This window comes from Pygocentrus nattereri, chromosome 1 (assembly GCF_015220715.1).
Source record: "Pygocentrus nattereri isolate fPygNat1 chromosome 1, fPygNat1.pri, whole genome shotgun sequence".
Taxonomy (NCBI): Eukaryota; Metazoa; Chordata; class Actinopteri; order Characiformes; family Serrasalmidae; genus Pygocentrus; species Pygocentrus nattereri.
Genome location: NC_051211.1, coordinates 10,504,723 through 10,528,736, shown reverse-complemented (window position 1 = coordinate 10,528,736; position 24,014 = coordinate 10,504,723). Strand labels below are relative to the sequence as shown.

Genomic DNA, 24,014 nt, shown 5'->3' with positions numbered 1-24,014 from the left:
GTATATGCACAACGTAATATTCTCTGAATTGATATCTTTTGTCTTATTTGAGTGTATCAGCCTATTTTTTAATATGGACTTATAACCCAGTTTCATTAACTGAACTAATAATTATGGCTGCCAGTTACTTTGAAATGCTGCAGTAAACTCACTTTGATTCTGTTCTATGTACTGTGTCATTCTGTCTGAACTGATATTCTAATGTAAAATAGATTTATAGTCGCCTGAATAAGTTCCATTAATATTTCAGTTTGCTCTAACATGCAATAAGCAGCCTTTACCCTGTTCTCGGCTTTGACTGTTCTGCTGTGTAATAGCCAAGCACTCACAATTTACATGTGTTTAACTGCGTTTTGATAGAAGGAGGCTAGCTGAACTCCAGCACTGCAGGTATTACAATGTGCTGTTGAGCTGTTCCTTCACTTCCTTTCACTTTAAAACAGCGCTGCAGGCATTTAGGCTACACCATAATTATCAGGCTAAAGTGGCACAAATAATGTTTTGCCTGAAAGTGACATTCGATTTTGTCAGAACTTTTGGACACGCAAATCTTTTCAAAGCAATTCGGAGCTACTTTTGGCTGTGCTCACATTACAAGCCTTGCTGCTCAATTCAGATTCTTGGCCCAGACCCAATCTCTCTAAAGTGATTGCTCACATTTGTGTAGATAAGTGACTCAAATGTGCCACTCATGTGAACAAACCTGTGTCCTGAAATGATGATGCTGGCTCAGATCTGATCTTAAGGCAAAAAAATTGGATTTCTGCTACTTTGGCTTGACAATGTGAACACAGCCTTTCATATGTGGTCCTCGATCGGATGCATATGCGATCAGAGCAGAGACTCGCCAGAGACTCGTTCTGCTGGTTATTTTGTTGCTGTTCATGAAGCACGAGGTTAATTCATGTGACGTTATTGATCAGGATGTGTGCACGCAGGTCATTTCTGGATGCAGGTTTGCTCACAATAATGACAGATTTGAGCTACTTATCTACACAAATGTGGGCCATCAAGATCGGATGTGAGCAAAACAGTGGAATTGAGCAAACAGGCTTGCCATGAAGTTACATTCAGACTGCAGGTAAACCGGATTTTGTTGTTCACATTAGCTTTTTAAAGCCGCAGTAGAAGAAAGTGCTCCATCCCCACCTCCAAACCGTGCACGCTCAGGCTAGCAACAATGGCAAGTGAACAGGCCAGCTAAACAGCATGGAGCACACACTGGTAAGACTGCTAACTTGCTTTTTTGCTTTTCTCCATTTGTCTTCTTCCGTTTATTTTTATCTTTGTCTCCGTTTACTCAGGCTCACCACAAGTAATCTGATCCAGATAACCTGGATCACCCGTCCCACCGCCGTCTTTTACAGCTCAAATCACAAACTTTGTCTCCTCTGCAGACCAGTTTCCCGTCATGTTGAACATTCTAAACTTTCTCGATGATGAAACTTTCTGATTGGGAATGTAATCGGATACAAGCGTTTACATGCTTATTATTCTTCTATTTAATGGATTATTTACAGGACTACCCACCTCGTTCAATCAGATAATAATTGTATTCCGAATGGCCTCAATTGGACTAGTCTCATCTGATTGAGGTGTATACATGGATATCTTCTGTTGAGCTATTAGTTGAGCTAATCTTGAGCTATTAGTCTGATTATTAGGCTGCATGTAAATGTTCCCAAAGCAACTCACTGAAAATATTGAGCTTGACCAGTGAGAGCATGTGCAGGGGGGGAGGCTGCCCACAGCCTGTGCATACGCAGTGATTGACACTCCGTCAGACACTCCTCCTGGCTCTGATTGGTTGTTTTGATTTGGGCACAGTGGATTACTGTAGAAGCCCTCAGGAGCTCTAAGTAGAGCCAGAGGAGCCTGGTTTTTTCACAGATTATCTGTCTCATGTGCTACTGTCAGAACAAAAAGTAGTTTTTATATGGGTTACCTACTGCAGCTTTAACACGGCCTGTATGTGACATCAGTCCGAACAGATCATACTCCTGGAGTGACCCACATGCCAATCAATCCAGCCATCATGCTCATCTTACAAACACAGCTGTTCTCTACCTTTTCTATAAGATTAATAGACTCATTAATGTGACATGAGACGTTAACATGCTTTACACTTGGAGAAGAAAGAGTAGACACTAAAATGACCGAATGAAATTTACAGAAAAGAGTAAAAAGAAGAAAGGACGCTTACTTTATTTCATTTACCTGTCGAAACTAATGGCTACAAACTCAGCACCAAAATGTCAATACACAGTAGATGGAGACTTGATCGGTGTAAATCTTATTAGACTCTCTCTTCATTCCGTGCATGAAGTAAGGTTAATTATGAATAGCTGTTTGTACTCTTTGCAGACTTTGATTTCTTGCTGGAAAGCAGTTTATGCTGCCTGTGCTTGTCTCTCTCCTCCAAAACAAAAGATGTGAAGCGTAACCATAGTGACAGGTGTTTGCCATGAATTCTGATCCAACTGTTCAGACAGAGGTCGCACTGCTGCATATTGGATCCATATGAGATTTTAGTACCTCATAAGAAAGTGGCCCAAACTGGAATTGAGAACATCAGATTCTGTGTTTCTTGCTGTTCACACTGCCACACAAAAACAAATCTGTGTCACATATGAAGAAACAGATCAGATTTGAGCCACTTTAACCTGCAGTGTGATTACAGACTTGGGCCCAACCCCATTTCTTCTTTTTATCCCTACCCCTTGTTTTCGGGTGTCACTCTAACCCCTTTGAGCTGAGCTATCTTGCCCTATGAAATGGGACCACCCTCAAAAAAAATGACCCTTCATTAAAAGGGTACTGGTGGTGCTCTGTTGGCTAATTCACTGGTGATGCGAAGCTGAAGTCAGATATTCGCCAGCTTCTTGTGCGAATTTTCCCGTTCCACCTTAAATGGAGCAGCAGTTACATTTGCGTCAGGCATCAGAACAGCTTGACTATTTAAGGTGGATCTGGAAAGTAAGCTAGCTAGCTACCGAAACATTAATATGCTGCTTGCGATTTTTAATGCTTGTTACGAAGAAAACGAGCATAAAACATTGAAACGACATTAAACTAAGAGAATTTGAGTTATTGTCATTTTTTTACTGTGAAAATACTCACATTTGTTTCTTTGGTCGCTCGCGCAGCCATCTTGCCGGTTTTGTTTTATTCTCATAACACTGTTCGGAGCGTTACTCTGAAAAACCTCCATTTGGAGGGCCATGTAGCCCTAACACTTCGCCCTACTCCTCCATCTCAACAAAACTCGGGACACCAATACCCTAGATGTGAACGCGCAAAACAGAGGGCTAAGTGGTAGGGGCAAGACTTAGACTCTGTGACAGTACCAGGTACGGGACATTCCCAGCCCAAAGAGGTTTATGAGGCTGATGCGTGAGGTAACACTGCGCAGCCCTCCTGCTGCTATATGCTGATTTCATGCTATTCTTAGCACCAAAATCATCTGATTTGGTTTCTTCTAGCAGGGAATAATTGGATGTGTAGTTAAAAGTGGAGGATACTGTCTCTAACTTTCCCTCTGTCTTTCATTCACTCTCTCTCTCTCTCAAGATCTGGATACACAGAGCCGATTTTTCTTTGTATAAATATGCATTCATTTTGAGTTAAGGATCATCAGGAACAGTGGGAAGTCATTTGTTGCTTCGCTCTGTAATGCATTAGATGAACAAGAGATTTTAAATGAGACTTTGGTGTGGAATTTCTGCTCCCAATAAGCATTACAGGGATTCATTATGGAAAAAACAATGTAACAGAATGATATTAGAATAGATCAGAATCCCAAGTAGTCAACTGTCTGTGCCGTGTATCATGAGTCACTGTATTAACTGAATGAAATAGTACTGTATATATTTTCTTAAAATCATTATAAGGCTCAACAGACTGAATTCTTCAAATACTTAAATACCCAAGGAATACTTGATGGAAAAAAACTGAATTATTAATTCTAAATTAAAGCCATGAAGCTTGTTGGTGATCATGACATATAAACTTATAAGTATAAAAATAACTTTAAGAGTTGATCTTCTAATTGTGAGTTAACAGGATGATGTTAAATGTATTATTTTATGTTCAATTTTTAAGAAAGCCAAGATGTAAGGAAATATAAAATTACAGTACCTCCCCTGGTAAATGAATCCAGTTTAATTATACTTGAATAGACTAGTGACAGCTAGCATTTTGCTAATGAGACAGCCCTAATGGATCCTACCCAGCTATTTAGTGTTAGTATGTAAGCAGTTTTATAACAGTTTTCCTTTAACAGCACTCCTGGCTCACCTGGCAGCCGTCATACAGCGGCATGATGAAGGGTGTTTTGGCGTGCGTCATTTCCTCATCGTTGCTGGCGCGGAAGCGTAGGGCGTGCTGGTAACTGCGGCTTTCTGAGCTGTACCAACCGGCTGAGTTCTGGCAGGTGTAGGTGAACGTCTGCCTGCCTGTGGCACTCAGAAGCTTCAGGAAGGTCAGCTGCACCACTGGAACTGGGAGGCCATCAGCATCGATGTAGGAGAACTGCGGCCAGACGACGATGAAACCATGTGGTCAACATACACATGCAAGGCCAGTGTTCAAAAGTTTGGGATCAGTTTTAATGTTAACAGTTGTTGTTATTTCATTCAAATTATAACCAACACAGTAAAGATTCACATATTACAAACTGTAGGCTTAGATGTTTCTTCAATATTTTAAGTGTACTTTGGAAATGTGAGGCTAATATTTGTATTAGTTATATATTATTTATATATGCATTAGTTATAATTATACAGCTTCCTACAAATGATTTGAAAACTTAAGCTGTAAAGCACAAACAGCATATCAGAGTCATTTTATACTAGAGCTGTGAAAATTAACATTACACATTCCCTTTGAGAGGCTCCATCATAATAAGAATTCACAAGTGGTATGGATTAATGAGAGATGGGTCCAATCATGGAGGAATCACTGAGTGTGTATTTGGTATACAGCACTGTGCAAAAGTCAGAGACCAATTTCCATTATTTAATTTCTAGCCAAAACAGCCATTAAGTAAAAACTCTTTATTTTTCAGAAGATATTTATGAGATTAGATATAAGACAATCTACTTGCATATGGAAGGAGAAGTCAAAGTAAAATGAATGAAAATGAAACAAACGTTTCCAAAACTGGAGTTCACCGAAACAGAGAAAATGCAACATCTAACAACTAAGGAAGAGTCTAAAAGGACCTGCGGCTGCCAAGAAGCCCTTACTGAATAAAACTTGCCAATGAAACTAATTTTTGGGATTACTTCAATCATGAGCAGTGGAAAATGCAACCAACTTCCAAGACTGAACCTCAGAGGTGTGGAAAAATATCCCTGCAGATTTCTTTGAAAAGCTAGAGCAGTTTAAAAGCGGACATACTGAATCATTTCAATTAGTTGTTCAGGCTTCTGTGTCCTTTTCTGTTGCTATTTGCCCTTCATTTAATTTTCCCCACTGGTGACATCCTGTATAAGTAAAAATAATGCCCAGTCAATTTGGTATGGCATGGGTACGAGATAATGAGTCGTGGTTATGACCGATTAAGGCTTCATTATCTCATTCCAATACCTTGCTAAGTTGTGTCCATGATGTAATTATCTCAATGCCATGTCTTACTAGGTCACCACTTAATGATCTCGCTTCCATGCATTACTAAGTCAAGGCCATGACTTAATTATCTCACTCCCACGCCTTACGAAGTCATGGATTAGGATCATAGGTTCCTATGCGTTGTTATGCCGTAGCCACACATTATTTTTATTTATACGGGATCACCAGTGGGGCTCCATAGTTTTGACTGGAAATTAAGTCAATTCTTTTTGAACTGCACTGCAGCTGCTACCAAACTGTTGTGTATATTACTAAAAACACTGATTCAACTTTTGAACCATGACTCCAAACTTTCTTCACAGCAATGTGCAGCACACAATATTCACATTCCACTTGATCCATCACTGGTGTTTACAGGTATTCAAATTATACACGACAGCAGATTTCACTAATCATATTCCTTCTCAGTGAGGAAACACATGAAGTCATGTGGAGTGGAAGCAAACTCTGCAGAGCGTGCTGCTCTGTGCTGAGCAGTGGTGGGAACACACTGTTGCACAGCACACATATTCCTAATGCAAGCGGAGTGACATCTGACCGAGCCGATCTCTGTGACAAGGTCACATGTGTCAGACTGTATGAATGAAGCCGTGCTGAGCCGAGCCCCCGCTGCTGCTCTCAACTATTCTTTAATGAGCTGGGACTCATGAAGATCTTTCATACACACTCGTGAGAGTTTGGCCCGGGGCTCAGAAACACAGCCACATGCTAATTCCTCCTTTAAGACCACATTTATTATTTATTTCTTCTTTTTTTTCCCCCCATTTCCTTCGACGGGCAGCCGTGGAGTTAGTCAATTATTTCGCTACATAGTAATCCCAGAGTCTCTTTTCTTCCCTCAATTATGTATCACATATTTAACAGTTTTCTAATAAAGAGCTAATGATCTATTAATCTATAATTATGATAATAATAGAAGCGCATCATTTTGAACAATGCTTTCCTTTTTCTCCCCAGCACATTTGGCTATTTAGTTCATTCCTCCACACTGTTCTATTACAGTTCTTTCCTGTACATAAATGAAGAATATGAAAGATTTTGAAATGGAACAACAAACCCCATCCAAAAAAATAAAGTCACCCTACTTTTTTATTTATTACTCATTCTCTGTGCTCTCACATACACGTCATTCAATGTGCTAACGTCTGCGTTTTCACATGTTTTTGCACTGAGGAGTAAATATGTGTTTGTAATTACGTGTCTAATTATTATGTGTACACAATATTAACGCTTTTGCTGCTGTAGCATCCACAGAGGTGAATAAACGTCTACACACATGCTCAAAACAAGGGTCAAAAATGGAATGGAATTCATGGAATTATTCCCTTACACCAAAATGTAGTTAAGAAACATTGTCCACCTGCTCATCCAACATTTCCTCTGAAAATTAGAGTATTTATTCTTGATTAATTTGCTGTACTAACAGCCTAGGCTCCTCTGGAAAGGGTTTGCACTAGATGCTGCATGGATTTGATTGAGCATTAGCGAGGTCAGGTGCTGATGTTGGATGATCAGTTCTGGATCACTCAAACTCATGTTAAAGGTATTAGATGGAGCTCCATCACTCCAGAGCATGCAGCACCAATGCTCTAGAGCCCAAACTTTATATGGGGAGCTTTATACCCCTCCGGCTGACGCTTGGCTTTGGGCATGGTGACCTTCATGCTCATGTGCTCATGTGTAGCTGCTTCAGAGCATTCCATTCTATTGCCAATGCTTTTCTATGGAGATTTTACAAGCTATGTGAGCACCTGTGTCAGCAAATAGTACACTTTAAGGTAGCTGTATTCACTAATAAGATGTCTGGATACATACAGTGCACGTTTGGTGTCAGACGTTTTAGCAAACCGCAGGCCTAAATTATCACACATTTGCCTCAAACTGTGCCAGGTTGGTAAGTAATCTCTAATAAAGTAGTTTATGAGGTTTCAGACGCTGCATGACATACTTTTCACTAAAAATGGACAACAATATACAAAATGCAGGCTTCAAGATGGCTACTGCTACTAGACCTGCTATCCTAAACATATTCCTCCATTTTTACAGATAACAGCATGTCATGTAATGGGATTACTTTACTTATTACTTCCTGGAAAAAAGCAATCTCAACACTCCTTACTTTAATTCATGGTCTAAATCCTAATCCTAAATCCTAAATTACAAAGTATAACACACATTTTCAGAAATGTAACTGTAAAAATCACAGTAAACATCATTTAAAAGGCCTGATGCTATTCCTGCCTTTTAAGAAGACACAGACGCTTATTCTGATTAAAAATATAAACAGCCAGTGCTGTTTAAAAACTAGAAACTAATCAGTAAAAACAAACACTCAACAGACGTTCAGTAACATGTCAAAAACATATGAGGGTTAGGATTAGGGCCAGGGCTTGGGTAAGTTTGGGTAAGGTTAAGTTTGGCGTAATGGGTTAGGGTTAGATAAGTAACATATTAACAATACATCTACTTAATGTAAGTAATGTATCAACAGAACATCTACAAGACATTTACTTCAATGTATTCAAATGCTTCACTATTGCTAATTTACTACTATGTTATGGACATGTTACTGATACACTGTTCATCTACAGAGGACCACCCCAAATAAAGTGTTATCAAAAAGTAAGAAAAAGGAAATCACATCACTGTAATGTTTTCCTCTCTATGGCATTACCACTAACACTGGTCATTTAGTGTAAGAAGCCACATAAACAAGTCTGTTTGAGATTACAGAACAACTCTACACAGTTCCAGACCACTTCCTCTACAATACTGTACTGATCACTATGAGCTTCCATCACCTGTAAGCTACAAGAGACTCATAGCTCTAGTGCAACAAATGTCTTGGCTGATCAACTGCATTTAGAGTGACACCATACAAATCTGGCATTTTACTGACACCATCACTTTAATACAAACTAGGCTGTGTTCATTTACATTTAAAGGCCTTATTTAATACACTATAGACTGTCGCCTGCAGTTGACAGATGTCTGGCTATAGGATGAAAGGAGATCTGGTAGAGAACTGTACCTGTTTGCCCCTCCTGTAGTGGCTGTACCAATCGCCCGGCTTCTCTTTGTTCCAGGCTGCTAGCTTCACCTGGATTGAGTGGTAGAGAGACAGATCAGACATGTTTGCCTGCACACTGCGTGTGCGCTTCAAGGCTGGCTGCATCAAGGCTGGATGGAGATGTGTGCGTAGTACGTGTGCGTGCTTTTGAGACCCACCGTTTCGATTCGTTTATCAGGGTGCAGGCAGGTCTCCCCCTCTGCGGTGAAGTTGCAGAACACTTTGATAGAGTCTTTGTGGCAGCCCTGGTTCGGATCGATCCAGTATTCACCTGAAGAGGGGGTGAAGGGGTGTTGCAGTGGTGAGAATGTTAAATAAGCCATTTAGAGTGCAATGGTATTTAACTTATTTCTATTTGTAATGAATTATAAATGAAATTGTGATCATTAGATCAGAGCATGTTCAGTCTCTTTAGCAAACAACAGTCGACTGGCTTTATTAGCAAACAATGAATGCTTCATTTCTTACCCTGTGTCATGTGAATGTTTCTATGTATAATAAAGTGTTTGGTATTAGAAGACTGCGCTGTGGGTCCACTTAGACCCAGTTGTGGAAATCAATAAGTTATGTGAAATAACCTTCCTAAGTCCCTTGTGGTGTTTACACAGGCCTTGAAACAGATCTTTTTACATTTTGTTCCATTATTTCTCGATCGTAGCTCATTGAAAATAAACGGATTCATTCAGTTTTTCTGTTGGAATTTTGTCTGGATTGGGGGTCGGCTACAAGCGTCCCTGAGCAGCATCCTGGTGCAATAATAATTCGCTCTTTTACTGCCCTATTGTTGCTCTACAGCAGAATCAGATTTTTAGGTAAATACAAGACAATCCTCCTTTGCAGTAACAGTTTTAACAATAAATGGTCTTAGACGCTGGAGTTAATGTATATCTGCCAATTAACCCTTTAACCCTGAAGGTTGGTGTGCAGACTGCTGGTCACCATAGCAACGCAGACAAGTCTCACCTAGCTAGTAGCTAAAGAAACGGCAAAGAGATACTGATGTTTAATTTGCAATGAGACACTGTCAAACTCTAATAAGTTTCAAAGCCAAAGACAGCTTCTCGTTTGCCAGCTCATGACCCACTGGTGACCCACTTATAAATAATGATGTAAATCGAACTGCAAAAAGGCAATAATAGCTCTAGAAAATGAAGATGTTTTCCAGCAATGCAACTTTTACTGATAACCTGTATGAACCGTACCATCTTTATATTCAGGTTGACTCATCATCAGCTCTTTGCAGGTGCGTGCAGGGCTCTCGAAAGTGCCTAGTGGCTTCCTCATCAGCTCCACCTCCATCTTCATGGAGTTGAGGGAGGCGAACACCTCCTCCATTCCCTCAGCGTCCTCCAGTGGTGCGTCCGCCTGTAGGTAGTCCTCCATGTTCAGCTGCATTTCCTCTTCCTGCTCCTCCTCTGCTGCTGCTGCCCTGGCTCCCCCTCTCGCCCGGTCCGAGTTCCTCCTGCGTTTCCTGCGGCCCTCCCGGATGGGCAGAGGCTCGATCATGGTGGCTGGTGGGCCCTGGAGGGAAAAGAGGAGGGATAAGGATAAAGAAGGTAAGAGCTGAAATCAGAAGATACTGAATCTTCCTGCTGATACTGTAAAAACACATCTTACAGCAGTAGAATATGCATTTATCCAGCTAAAAATGTTTGTATACTTTAGACCAGAATATTATAAGATTGATGAACTTTTTCTAAGCGTCTTTTACTTGCTTCCCCCCCTTAAAATCCCAGGCTTATTATATACTAAGGCTTATTATTCAGTAACTACAGGGACTTCAATGAAAACTGTCTAAACTATTCTTAGGTTATAGAAACATGTAATAAAACATTGGGCCCTTAAGGAGTTAAATTATTATTCATTATTTATTTATTTATTGGTTGTATATTATCTAGTAAAATGTCTCATTTATGGGCAGATGTTTCTTGCTTCAAGCATTATTTCATGAAAAAGGCTGCTTAGCTTAGTCTGACTGTATGAGAAATGACAGTTTTGTTTGGTATCTAAAACCTGATGCTACGGTCTGTGGAAGTCCTAAAAGCTGCCTTTCTACAACAATCACATCATGTTAGGTACAATGAAGGTGGTATTAATGTAGAATATCACATCACTCAACATGTTTAAAAGTCAATTATGTTGACATGTGAAAATACTAGGGCTTTGCTTTAGTTTTTTATGAAATAATGACAATGAGCAACAACTTTTTAAATTTTTGAAATAAGGAAGTTAGTTAACCATCAGCGGGCACAGGCCTAAGCATAAGAATACTGATTTATTATTAAATATAGGTTAAATACAGTGTTTAATCATTGTTTTCTATGCAGGCTGTGTTAAAGTTTAGGATATCCTCAGCTCCATGTTGAGGCTGACACTTCATCCTTCTAAAATCAATGATAATAATGTTGTGAATTCAGCTTACAGGAGGTCCGGGTATGCCCATAGGTCCTGTATCTCCTCTGAGGCCGACCGCTCCCTGTGGTGATGAGAGAAAGGAGGAAAATTCTGTCTCATTTATGCCTTCACACTGAGAATCTCCCAACACCCAACATCCCCTACGTCCCTACCACCCCACACCCTGCCAAATCAGTGCTTCAGCCTGCGATTGGCTCCATGGGATTAGCCAGGGATGAGCAGCAAAACTGCTCTGAGGCTCTGGTGCTGCCTCTCAGACAGGTTTCATATCACCACCCAGCAGCTCCAAATACACACTACAACAACACAGCCCCCCCCTACAGTCACATATCATACAGCACTGCTACTGCGTGAATCAGAGGACAGAGATATAGAAAGAGGAGTACAGGCAGGGGATCTGGGGGGTGGGGGGTTTCAGAGGGGAGGCTGAGAGAAAGAATAAGTGAATAAGTGAATAAATGCATTGAAGAGGAAAGAAAGCAATAGAGAGAATGAGAGGGGGCGAGAGAGACAGATACACAGAGTGGAAGAGACAGAGAAAGAAATGTGAATAACAGCAAGTCATAGAAAAGGGAAAGGAAAAAAAGAGAAAAAGAGACAGAGAGAGATATATACAGAGAGATATATGAAGAAAGATATAGAGAGATATACAGAGAGAGAGAGAGAGAGAGAGAGACAGAGATGCATATATGGAGGAATATACAGAGAGAGAGATATGCATATATGGAGGAATATACAGAGAGAGAGAGAGAGAGAGACGCAGGAAGAGAGAGGAAAGAGATATACAGAGAGAGAGAGAGAGATAAGCATATACAGAGGATTATACAGAGAAGCGAGGGGAAAAAGATATACAGAGAGAGAGATAAGCATATATAGAGGAATATGCAGAGAGAGAAAGAGAGAAAGAGAGAGAGAGAGAGAGAGAGAGAGAGAGAGAGAGAGAGATGCAGGAAGAGAGGGGAGGGAGAGAGATATACATAGATAGATAAGCATATATAGAGGAATATATAGAGAGAGATATACAGAGAGAAAGATACAGAAAGAGAGGAGAAAGATATACAGAGAGAGAGAGATAAGCATAAATAGAGGAATATACAGAGAGAGAGAGAGAGAGAGAGATGCAGAAAGATAGAGGAAAGAGATACACAGAGAGAGATAAGCATATATAGAGGAATATACAGAGAGAGAGAGAGATGCAGGAAGAGAGGGAAGGGAGAGAGATATACAGAGAAAGAGAGATATGCAGGAAGAGAGGGGAGGGAGAGAGATATACAGAGAGAGAGAGAGAGAGAGAGAGAGAGAGAGAGAGAGAGAGAGATGCAGGAAGAGAGGGGAGGGAGAGAGGTATACAGAGATAGAAGAGAGATATGCAGGAAGAGAGGGGAGGGAGAGGGAGAGAGAGAGAGACATGCAGGAAGAGAGGGGAGGTAGAGGGAGAGAGAGAGAGAGAGATGCAGGAAGAGAGGGGAGGGAGAGAGGTATACAGAGATAGAAGAGAGATATGCAGGAAGAGAGGGGAGGGAGAGGGAGAGAGAGAGAGACATGCAGGAAGAGAGGGGAGGTAGAGGGAGAGAGAGAGAGAGAGAGAGAGAGAGAGACATGCAGGAAGAGAGGGGAGGTAGAGGGAGAGAGAGAGAGAGAGAGAGAGAGACATGCAGGAAGAGAGGGGAGGGAGAGAGGTATACAGAGATAGAAGAGAGATATGCAGGAAGCGAGGGGAGGGAGAGGGAGAGAGAGAGAGAGACATGCAGGAAGAGAGGGGAGGTAGAGGGAGAGAGAGAGAGAGAGAGAGAGAGACATGCAGGAAGAGAGGGGAGGAGAGAGGTATACAGAGATAGAAGAGAGATATGCAGGAAGCGAGGGGAGGGAGAGGGAGAGAGAGAGAGAGACATGCAGGAAGAGAGGGGAGGTAGAGGGAGAGAGAGAGAGAGAGAGAGAGAGAGAGACATGCAGGAAGAGAGGGGAGGGAGGTATACAGAGAGAGAGAGAGAAGAGAGAGATGCAGAAATAGGTATGAGAGATACAGAGAGAGAGGTGAAATAACAGCAACAGTCACAGAAAATGAGAATGGAAAAAAGTGGATGTGAGACAAAAAAGGGAGGGAGAGATAACAAAGAATAAGAGAGAGAGAGAAAGATAAAGACAGCAAGAGAGATACAGAGAGAGAGAGAGAGAAAGAGAGAGAGAGAAAGTAAGACATACTCAGAAAGAAAGACAAAGACAGAGTGAATGAGATGAGGGAGAAAGTGAGACAGCCACAGAAAAAGATGAACACTTTGTGTTGTGAATACTCTCAGGCTACGTTTACACAGCAGGTAAAAGTGGCCCAAATCTGATTTTCTGACCAAATCTGATTTATTTTTTTGGCTGTTCACATTATCTTTTAAATGTGAAATTAAAGCGCGAAATTATAACGAATGTGGAGTTGGACTGACGTAAAAGTCACATGAATTCCGACCTGGCTGTTCAGACTGAGTCGCGTTGCTGCAGATCAGATATGGAATTGATTTCAGTACCTCATATGAAAGCGTCTCAAATCGGAATTAAAAATATCAGATTCAATGCATTTTTTGCTGATCACTCTGCCATACAAATGACACATCGGTGTCATATATGAGGAAAAAGATGGAATTTGAGCCACTTTTACCTGCTGTGTAAATGTAGCCTAAGGAAGTGTTCATAAGGCTACATGATACCTATAAGTCCTTCATGACAGCTGACACAACCATTATTAAACACTTGTCATAAAGGTTACATTTGGCAACTTTGATGTCAAGCTGATTTTCATGTCAGAGGACTGATTTTTTCTGACTTTAGGTTGTCACAACACTTTCTAATGTGAAATGACGGACTTCATAGATGAGTGTGTGTCACAGTGACATAACGCTGATTAGTTGAATAGTTGAATGTGAGTATTTTTGTGGCCTGTAGGGAAAAGGGGGTTTAATTTGACCATTTACAAGCTTTCAGTTATGTCATATCAGCATTATGTAATTGTGACATAAACTAAGCTATAAAGTCAGGTGTTATAACACACTGTCATTTCATACCAGAAAAGTGTCATAATACAAAGACACAGCCAAGTATCACTGCGAAATAGATGCTACGTCAACCTGAGTGAGAAAGGGAGGGAGAGAGAGAGAGAGAGAGAGAGAGGGAGGGAGAGAGACAAAGAGAAAGAGACAGAGGGAGACTGGCGATAGTTGTGCTGTATGTGTATGAGGAGAGGAATGAGAATAAGGAGATCACAGAGAAAACAGTACAAACCTGGTCTCCCTTAGATCCCTTCTCACCCACTGCACCCTGTTGGGGGTGAAAAGAGCGAGAAAGAGTGAGCGTGTGAGTGATATAAAAAACAAGCCAGGCATAATACATCACAGAACACTAGAAGTGAGCACACACTGCAAATAAAACATTAGAAGACAGAAGCAGCTTTATATTATCTGAGCCAGTCACTGGAACTAATTACCAGTATACAGTCACTGTCATAAGAAAACCACATTACTTTTTCAGTTGTTTCATTTTTAAAGTGGAATTCCATCGAATTGAAAAATTTCTGCATAATTCAATTGTCGGGATCTACATGAATGCAGATGAAGTCAGAGAGATTTGATGTGAGATGGTTAATTGGAGAAAAACCAAGGGGGTCACAATGCCTTAAAACTTAAAAATAGCCCGATTATTTTATTGTTTATCCAAAATGACCAGCGAATCTACACATCTCTAAGTTTTTATATGTAAGGTTGATTTGGTGATACAGGGGAAAATTTAAAAACACAGGTTTCCTTTCACAGCCGTTTTGCTATACAACACTCAACAAAATATGTTTTATGCACTAACTTTGGCTGTAAAACAGTGCCGCAGGCAACATGTATTGTATTTGTAACCATTTTATATAATATCTTCCTGTGAGGGAGCTTTCAGAGGCATTAAACTCATCTGGTTTCTATTACCACCACTGTAAACAATTCTGGCTCAGTTCCTCAAGATCAGAGCAGCTCATATCATATCAAACCACCTGGAAAGACTTGATTTACATCCTAGCTACTTAATTATGCAAATTGGAGGAATTCCCCTTTAACACCTCCAACTGCCTTTCGGATGTTAAGAACATGTTTTGCCATCTTCTATTTTTACCATGTTCAAAGATATAAAGTTGACTTACAGTAACAATGATATGTAATGGGATGGAGACAAATCACATGATAGAGAGGGAGATCAGTACTCACTGACAGTCCAGGAGGTCCAGGGGGGCCAGTAGGACCAGGAACCCCACCAACACCCTGCACAGAAATTAATAAGTCACAATCACAAAAACTTAAAAACATATGCCAAAATCACAAAAACATATCTGTTGGAATAAAACCTCATATCTCCGGATTGGTAAGTTTACAGGAGAAGGAAAATATGTACTTTGCTTTTAATGTAAGTCAATGGAACCAGACGTTTTGTATTACAGAAGTACTTCTGGGCCATTTCTTTTGGCCCATTCATCATGGAATTTACACACAATGAGAAGGGCAACACGTATTTTCAAATTATGTCAAAAAAACTGAAAAACAAGAAAAATGGAGATAGAAGATTTTGTTCTAACAGCAGCGACATGCAGGACAAAATATACTAACAATGTGTCATGAATATGCAAAGTGCTTCATGAGCGCTGCATACACTGCTATTCAGTATTGCTAAGAGACGTATGACGTATATTAATGGACTTGCTTATGTGAATGGATTTGCTCCCAGTGCACTTGTTTATAATTCAGAACTGAATATGCACTAAAATGATGTCTTAGATCACCAAATGTACATTTATTCTCTGTTCCATGAAGAAAATGCAGAAGTTGTTAAGGCTTGTTTTAGCATTTATGCTCTAAAACTATTGACTATGACACACCAAGAGGAGTCCTCGGTTGGTCATTTTAAAAAGTACTTTAGCGTTTCCCTGGCTTTTATTTTTACATTATTATTTCAAATTGTTGTATAAGCACTGTATTATTATTTATTCATTTATTGATAGTTTTTCTTATATTTCATTATTGTCAGGCCTCTGTTAAATGACTTGCTCTATTTTCATCCTTGTTTTTAGTTTAAAAATACTATATAAATCTACAGTAATGTGCACAAACAAGAGACCGCCCTTTCGTGCCTAAACAGCCACAAACCCCTTACATGGCCATTGCCTGTCGGCAGGCCTAAAGTTTTATTACACACATCTATTACCTAAGAACAGCTCAACCAGTTTGCATTGAAGTTCCTACAGTTACAGAATAATAAGCCTTAGTATGTAATAAGCCTGGGGTGTTAAGGGGGTAAGTACCAGGTATTCATATGCCTGCAGATTTCTTTAAATTGAAAGCAAATCTACTGTAAAAGAAGCTGTAGGCTAATACAGGTGGAGAAAATGATTTTATACTTAGTTGCTGAGGCTTATGTGCAGTTTTCTGTTCAGTATTTGCTTTTTCCCAACTGAAAATTGAATAACTTGCACTTAATGGCAGTTTTTGACTGGAAGTTTTATGAAAAAGGGTCTCTGACTTTTGCACAGTAATGTATGCAAATAAATACATACATACATACACAAATAAATAAATAAATAAATATTTTTAGCATTATCAGTAATAGTATTATTACATACTATGTCGCCTTTGGGACCAGGTATCCCTTGATTTCCAGGCAAACCTCTGTCTCCCTTCTCCCCGATGTCTCCCGGTGGGCCAATGAGTCCGATCAGTCCTACATGACCCTAGAGGATGCACAGAGAGAGTGAGAGAGAGAGAGAGAGTACACAGTGATCCAGCAACTGAAGCACTACCAGCCACAGTTTCCACTCTGTATGCACTTTCTCTTCTCTTAGTCTTACAGACAAAGCGGGTGCAGTGCCACAAATTGATGGCATGAAAAGCAGCTCCAAAAGAACGCTGCACTGAGCATCTGCTGGAGAAGCTTTAGGGAAAAAAAGAAGCTGCTTGTGAAAGAAAAGAAAAAAAAAACACTTTCTGCTTGTGGTCATTGGAGATCTTCCGATTTGAGGCCAATACAGTCACAAGGTACACCTTATATACATTATACTATTACACTATTATAAGACATTCAGACCAATTGAATTAAGCTAAGGTACATGAAGCTGCCATTTGCTTTAAAATGCTGCTGTAAAATCACTTCATAGTTTTTTACTTCTTTTTTAAATTTGTGTTTCATTTTGATTCATTATTTGACTGGCTGATCAAACTCTGATCATTTTTGCCATATGCAGATCCACTAAAATGTTTGTGTTGTTTTGTTATAACAGTATATACTCCTCATAATTAAACAGGCTGTTTTTTGTTGCTGTGCCTTTAAGACTCATATATGATCTCTGTACTGGTTGACTGCTCTATATTGTGCCTTGTTCAAGATGCACTCCAGGCTAAAACACTCCTCATTACTTCAGTGTGAATGGGCAAGGCTTGCTGCAATAGACTGAGTAGACAGATTTATGTAAATGCATTGGTTTTTGTGACATCACAAAAATGATTAAATCAACAGCTGTTGCTGCAGCTTTGTTTCCATATATGGACTGTACAGACTGGGTTGTGAACAGTACAGCTACAATGTTTAAATGGGAAATGGGGAAAAAAAAAATCCTTTTCATGTTTAAAATGTTTGTATTCAAAATTGTCAATCAAATAATGAATCAAAATGAAAAACACTATAAAATTGTCATTTAAAAAATAAGTAAAAAATAACGAAGTGACTTCACAGCAGTATTTTAAAGCAACTGGCTTTAAGGTACTTCGCGTACCTTAGCTAAATTGGATTGGTCTGAATATCTTTAATGTATTCAAAGTTGGACTATTATGCACAGATACTGGACTGGAACTCGCACATGTCCTATATTAAAGGACTCAGATCGGAGGCAAAAGGACTTGATTGGGACACCCATAATGTCTTGAGCGCATAGACTATGCATAGACTATTTCACATTCTGAGACTCTCACCTTCTCTCCTTTTTGACCCGAATCCCCCTTCAGTCCTGGCAGCCCAGCAGGTCCCTACAAAGGCAAAAAGATGATTAAAGAGGAGGCGCAGTTCCACAGTGAGCCTGACTTTATCACAACCCACATCAATCAGGAGCTTCATTTGATACAGCAGTCGATCGATGAGAGAGCAAGGCTGGAACTCTTACCATTGGCCCAGGCGGTCCAGTCTGTCCGGGAGGTCCATTTAAGCCCTGTTCTCCCTACAGAGAGTGTGGGGGGATTGATTAACCAAAGACAGATTGAGTAGTGGGAAGATCTAGCCACAATGTTTGGGTTCTTCTGCATCTTGTTTGATAAGACTTGTGTTATTGAATACTGTGTGTGCTGTAGTGTGTGTAAGGTGACTCACTGCAGGGCCTGGGATGCCACGAAGACCCTCTGGACCAGGATTTCCAGGATGTCCTTGGGGTCCCACGGGTCCTGTCTTTCCAGGAAGACCTTCTCCTCCTGGGCCACCCTGGGGAAAATAAAATTGGGGCATTCAATACATGGTTTTGAGCCTATATAAGGCTGACTATGGTTCAAAATGTTCTGATTCTAATATCGATAGCAAAATTCCTAAAATATCAAACGATGACGCTAACTTTTTTCTTTTAAACAAAACACTGCATTAAAAGCTCATATTGCTTTAAAATAAATATTTCCCTTGTGAAGAATCCAGTTTTACAATACTAAAACTAGATGTTAAGTTTTGATTTTTGATGTTTAGTTTTATTTTTCTGTGTGAAGCCAAATGCTTCAGAGAATGCTGTTGGAAGAGCTGTTAGTCTTTAAATCAATTCCTTCTGCACAGGTACTACAGGCCAGATGTTCTTTTGAGCGCAGGTGCAATGCAAAATATGCCATGATGCGACCAGAACATACACCCACAATGCAAACTGCACACAGCCCCACCCACTGAGGCGCAGTGTTTAAAAGGTGAAATAATGAAGCTGTCAGCAAGCTTGAGAGAAAACAGGAAAAAAAGGTCAGTGAAGAAGAGACAACAGTGTTAATAAATTAAGCTCCTTCCCACCCAAACATCTTAAACAGTTGTTATTTTACTCCAGCTAAGAAAAGAGCTTGTTAACCAGTAGCACAGACTGCACATGCATGCTGCAGCCACATCACAGCGTATTTTGCACCACGTCTTCTCACATATGTACAATATATCTGGTCCTGAGAACATAAACAGTCATTCTAGTGGTAAATATTCTTTCAACACATGTTGAAGGCTCATTCAGCACATCTTATGAGAAAATAATGCAAATTTATGCCTAGCAGTATGCAACTTTTAGCCTAGGCAGAGAAAAATGAACACAAAACCAGCCACTGCAAGTTGTTCAAACTTCAGTGAATCGAGTGGAATATGTAATTCTATTCACTTCCAATAGCTCCAGGCACTTTTGCTCCATTCTTCCACATTTTGCATGATCTTTCCATGTTTTGTGTGCCCTCCTTCCAATGGAAGAGAAGCAAATTTAGCAGTTTACCATGCACATGAGAACTCACTTGACCAAGCTGATGCTTGGTATTGGACACAGTGACTTTAGGCCTCATGTGTGTCTGCTCTAGGAAATGGAAGCACCTTAAAATAGATTAAGGCGTGTCTGGGTCCTTTTGAATGTATAGTGCATGATATATGTACATAGCAATGTATGTTACTGTCATCAGATGTGCTGATGTGAACCATTTAAGATATCTTTTGTGGTATTTGAGACATGCGGCCCAGCTCTAGGAGTCAAGTCAGTGTAGCAATCTACTGTAATAATAATAATAAATTACATTTATATAGCACCTTTCACAAACCCAAGGTTGCTTCACATAGCATGGGCAGGACAATTATGTTATTATGTTTATAACATCATTTTTACAGCCAATCACCAGTCCAGATTTGAAACTAGTGTGCTCATTTACTCACTGATACTGTTTGGGTTGACTTTGTCAATGCAATTCATTCAATATTATTAATTACGAGACTGTTTAATAACACGAGTGGCAAAGGACATGTTAAAAAACCCACCTTTGACCCCTTCTTTCCCTGTTTCCCTTCCTTTCCTGTAGGACCCACATGGCCCTGTTACAACGAAAGAAAACAGAGATGATGACCACCACTTTTACACATGTATAAGTAGAACGGTTGGGTAGTTGGGTAGTAATGAATAAATTAAAAAATAAACATACCCTCCTTCCTGGTGGCCCTGGAGGACCAGGTTCCCCAGATGCCCCTGGTGGTCCCTGTGAAAACAACAGGAATATATTTATGAAGAATCTACCATGTTTACTTCATTCTTTATAAAAAATGGCATTGGAATAGTGTGTTGAATACTTACAGCTTTCCCAGCCTCTCCACTATCTCCCTTTGGTCCTGGTCCACCATCAATACCCTTTATGTGACAGTTATAGAAGCATATAATAAATTGATGTTACACTAGAAATGGTATCATTAATCAGTGACAGTAGCTGGCATTTGGGGTACTCACATTTGCACCGGGCTCTCCAGGGGGTCCTGAGTCCCCAGGGAATCCAATGGGGCCCTACAGAGGATAGAATACAGATGTCTGTTAACAAACGCAGAGCTGAAAACTGATGCACCATTGATCGCTTCACATTTGGCTCTCTTGAAAGTTGAGCTGACATCAGAAACATGGGCTTACTCCACAAAAGTTCAGAAGATGCATGGCCTTTAGCCAAGCAGAGTACTAAAACGTACAGTGCTGTTAAAGGTTTTCAAACATCTTACCTTCTTTTGAAAATTTGCAAGATTTTATGTTTTTTAAAATCTGATCAACCCCTTAGATCCCAGGCTTATTACATCCTAAGGCTTACTATGTACTAACTGTAGGAACTTCAATGTAAACTGTTTGAGCTTCATATATATATATATATATGTAGTCACGACTGGCATCCTCCCAGTCTCCTCATGGGCTTTTGCTTACCTTTTAGTTCTGTCATGTGCTTTTGTTTTGATTTCTTCACAGTCCGGCCCCCTTGTTTTCTGACTCCGCCCCTGATTGTTACCACCTGTTTCCCACCTGTCCCTCGTCTTCCCTTGTTAGCCCTGTTTGTATTTAAGCCCAGTGTTTGCCCCTTGTTTTCGCTGGTCTTTGTATGTGCTGTATGTATGCTTGCTTGACGTGCTTTGATTGTTCTGTTTGTAGTGTAGTATCTGTATTCTGTGTTTATTTCGTCATGTCTGCCTATCGTTCTATGCATGTTGGCCATCTGACCTTGGACTGTTCCCACTACGACCCTGGATTTGCCCAAAATAAAACTCGCTTGTCTCTGCACATGCGTCCGCCTCCTTATTGCTCCCATCATATATATATGTATACAGTATACAGTATATAATGTATACAGTATACAGTATACAGTATATAATGAGCTTCATGTTCATCATAGTGTAAGAAGAGCAGGTTTAGCCTAAATGACCTCATTGCTCTCTAGCAGCTCAACACAGATTTCACACACAGAGATTCAATGGGGGTCCTAGTTAATCTGATAACAGAGTTATGGGAAAAATCACATGGTTATATTAATCCACAATATTGATTCCCATTTCCAGGTTTGAGTGCTGATGAGTGATAAATACTGTCATTAATATTTAAACCTGTGTTACCTGTGTTTTCATCAAAATAAACATGCTTGGTCTTTAATTCAGCACAACATTTTGTACACAGAAAACATTTGTTTGTATTAAAAAACATTTTCTGTCCCTAAAACTATGGATCTCAAACTGGTCCTCAGGGTCTCCCATTTTGCTCCAAAAGATAAAAAGATAAAAAAGGGGAATGTCCGAGCCCTGTGGGACGGTTTGAGAACCACTGCCCTGAACATTTTAAAGGATCAAAGGAAATCCCAAGACTGCTGTAGAAAAAAAAGAAGCTCATCATAGATACGGTGAATGGGTAACTGTGACACTCACTGGGTGTCCTTTTGACCCGTCCTCTCCTGGTTGGCCTCGAATTCCTGGGGGTCCAGAAGCCCCTGGGGGTCCAGTGTCCCCCTTTTCCCCCACATCTCCTTTATCCCCCTGTGAAGCAATGCCAGTTTAGTGTTTCGCCACTGAAACATGAAATAAATAACATGAATTTCAGAGTTTCAGAATTTACTATTTGGAATCTCTCTTTAATAATGTCAGCATGCCCTTGAGCTGGCATGGTCTCTGCAAGTTTGTGTGAAGGCCTCTTATAAAAAAATCCACCTCAGGGTCGTCTGAACACAAACTTCAATGGAAAGGATAACATTCCAAAAATATCTGACCTTTTGCAAACCTTTTTTAAAATATTCTGATGGTTATTTTCAGGTTTAAATAAAAAAAAAATCCCAGATTTTCAATGTAGTCTCAGACTTTTGTTTATATGTAGAATTGATGTATGGAATGTAGAATGTTCTCTCTGTCTAGATCGAGAGTGAAGTGCTGTTTTTAAATTCCTACAGTCAAAAACTTGTCAGAAGATACATACATTTTAATGTATTTCACTCTTTGTGACCATTTTTTAATAAACATTTTTCTACATATTAAGGATTTTTTAAATAACTACAGGAGGCCTCATTCATCACAGTTCAAAGTCCATCCATGAAATTTGGCAATTAAAAGCTTAAAGAAGGAGTTTAACTCACAGGGGATCCAGATTCACCCACGTTTCCTGGATTTCCTGCTTCTCCATCTTCACCCTTGATTCAGGAAATAGGACAGAAAAAGAGAGAGAGAGAGTGACGTGAGAGGGAGGCACATACACAAGCACACAAACGCATATCATGCTTAGTCACTTCACATTTGAGAGAACATGAACACAAGCACATTTACACACAACGTCCATTAGGCACTCGTAAGCAAGCCACATGTACGTGCACTTTCAACGCCTACCTTTTCTCCTACTACACCAGGCTGACCAACTCCACCAGCTAATCCCTGAGCACCCTGCAGACACAAGACGACAGAGTCACTCTCACGGACACTGCATATACGCACACATATGTACATGCTATGACATTAGACCATACCACCTCTCTATATGGGTCAGTGACGACACTCTTTTTTTGATGTCCATTATTTTCTTATGAAATAATTGAATAAATACAGTACATATATCACATTATTGCACAATACCTGCATTATGTGTTTGAACATTTTCAGTGCAACAAAATGAAATTCATTCGTTTTTATTTTTACATTTTTTATCACAAAGATAAAAGCCACCTATGTACGCGTATCAAGTAAACTTAAAAAAGTCCATTTGTGACATTTAAAATAAAATTCCAATAAAATACTTTAGATAGATTAGATTATCAGATATAGATTATATCTGAAAAATATGGCAGATTTAAAAGTACTCAATTCTTGAAAAACCTCCGTCCGTAAATTTCCTCAAATAAGATAAGATACTTCACTGTCATGGCACAAAGTACGACGAAACTGGGCAGCAGTCCTAACAATGCATTGCAATAAATAAATAAATAAATAAAACAAACATTAAACTAGGAATCACATATATATAAAGGAAAAGACTATGTAATTTAATTTATATTTAAATTATATCATTTTAAATGATTTAATCATCACCAAATGTCATGTGGCACAACCGACAGCAATATTACTTAAGAAGAAGTGGTCTGAGCATTGCATCCTACTGAAGACCCCATGTGACTTTCATGGTGTAAAGGCAAGATCAGTAAGTAGTCCTTTCGGCAAAAATCTGGTTTGTGGTTAGACTTTTTCTGCTTATCAAGTCAAGTGGTGTGACCAAAAAATTACTAACATATGTTATCAGTACAATAATGGTTATTTGTTTCAATTTTAAAAGGTATGTATAACCTTGATTTCAAGGACAAAATCTATATGGGTGTCTAAGTACAAGGACTAGATTATACAGGTTTTCAATAGTACGTAATGTTAA

The 24,014-nt window shown here is 39.7% G+C and overlaps 1 protein-coding gene across 1 annotated transcript in view; it reads right to left on the bottom strand.

The window, feature by feature from the left end:
- Nucleotides 1-24,014, bottom strand: part of col5a3a (collagen, type V, alpha 3a) — a 146,908-nt gene that overhangs the window by 3,042 nt on the left and 119,852 nt on the right. Inside the window, exons 49-66 of the mRNA XM_037543870.1 lie at nucleotides 22,985-23,038; nucleotides 22,738-22,791; nucleotides 22,040-22,147; nucleotides 20,598-20,651; nucleotides 20,448-20,501; nucleotides 20,299-20,352; nucleotides 20,138-20,191; nucleotides 18,485-18,592; nucleotides 18,282-18,335; nucleotides 18,094-18,147; nucleotides 16,752-16,859; nucleotides 15,346-15,399; nucleotides 14,384-14,419; nucleotides 11,124-11,177; nucleotides 9,904-10,222; nucleotides 8,860-8,972; nucleotides 8,663-8,731; nucleotides 4,297-4,530 (exon numbers count right to left, since the gene is read on the bottom strand). Of these exons, the coding sequence (XP_037399767.1) occupies nucleotides 4,297-4,530; nucleotides 8,663-8,731; nucleotides 8,860-8,972; nucleotides 9,904-10,222; nucleotides 11,124-11,177; nucleotides 14,384-14,419; nucleotides 15,346-15,399; nucleotides 16,752-16,859; nucleotides 18,094-18,147; nucleotides 18,282-18,335; nucleotides 18,485-18,592; nucleotides 20,138-20,191; nucleotides 20,299-20,352; nucleotides 20,448-20,501; nucleotides 20,598-20,651; nucleotides 22,040-22,147; nucleotides 22,738-22,791; nucleotides 22,985-23,038 (1,635 nt within the window). The remainder of the gene's footprint in view (nucleotides 1-4,296; nucleotides 4,531-8,662; nucleotides 8,732-8,859; nucleotides 8,973-9,903; nucleotides 10,223-11,123; nucleotides 11,178-14,383; nucleotides 14,420-15,345; nucleotides 15,400-16,751; nucleotides 16,860-18,093; nucleotides 18,148-18,281; nucleotides 18,336-18,484; nucleotides 18,593-20,137; nucleotides 20,192-20,298; nucleotides 20,353-20,447; nucleotides 20,502-20,597; nucleotides 20,652-22,039; nucleotides 22,148-22,737; nucleotides 22,792-22,984; nucleotides 23,039-24,014) is intronic.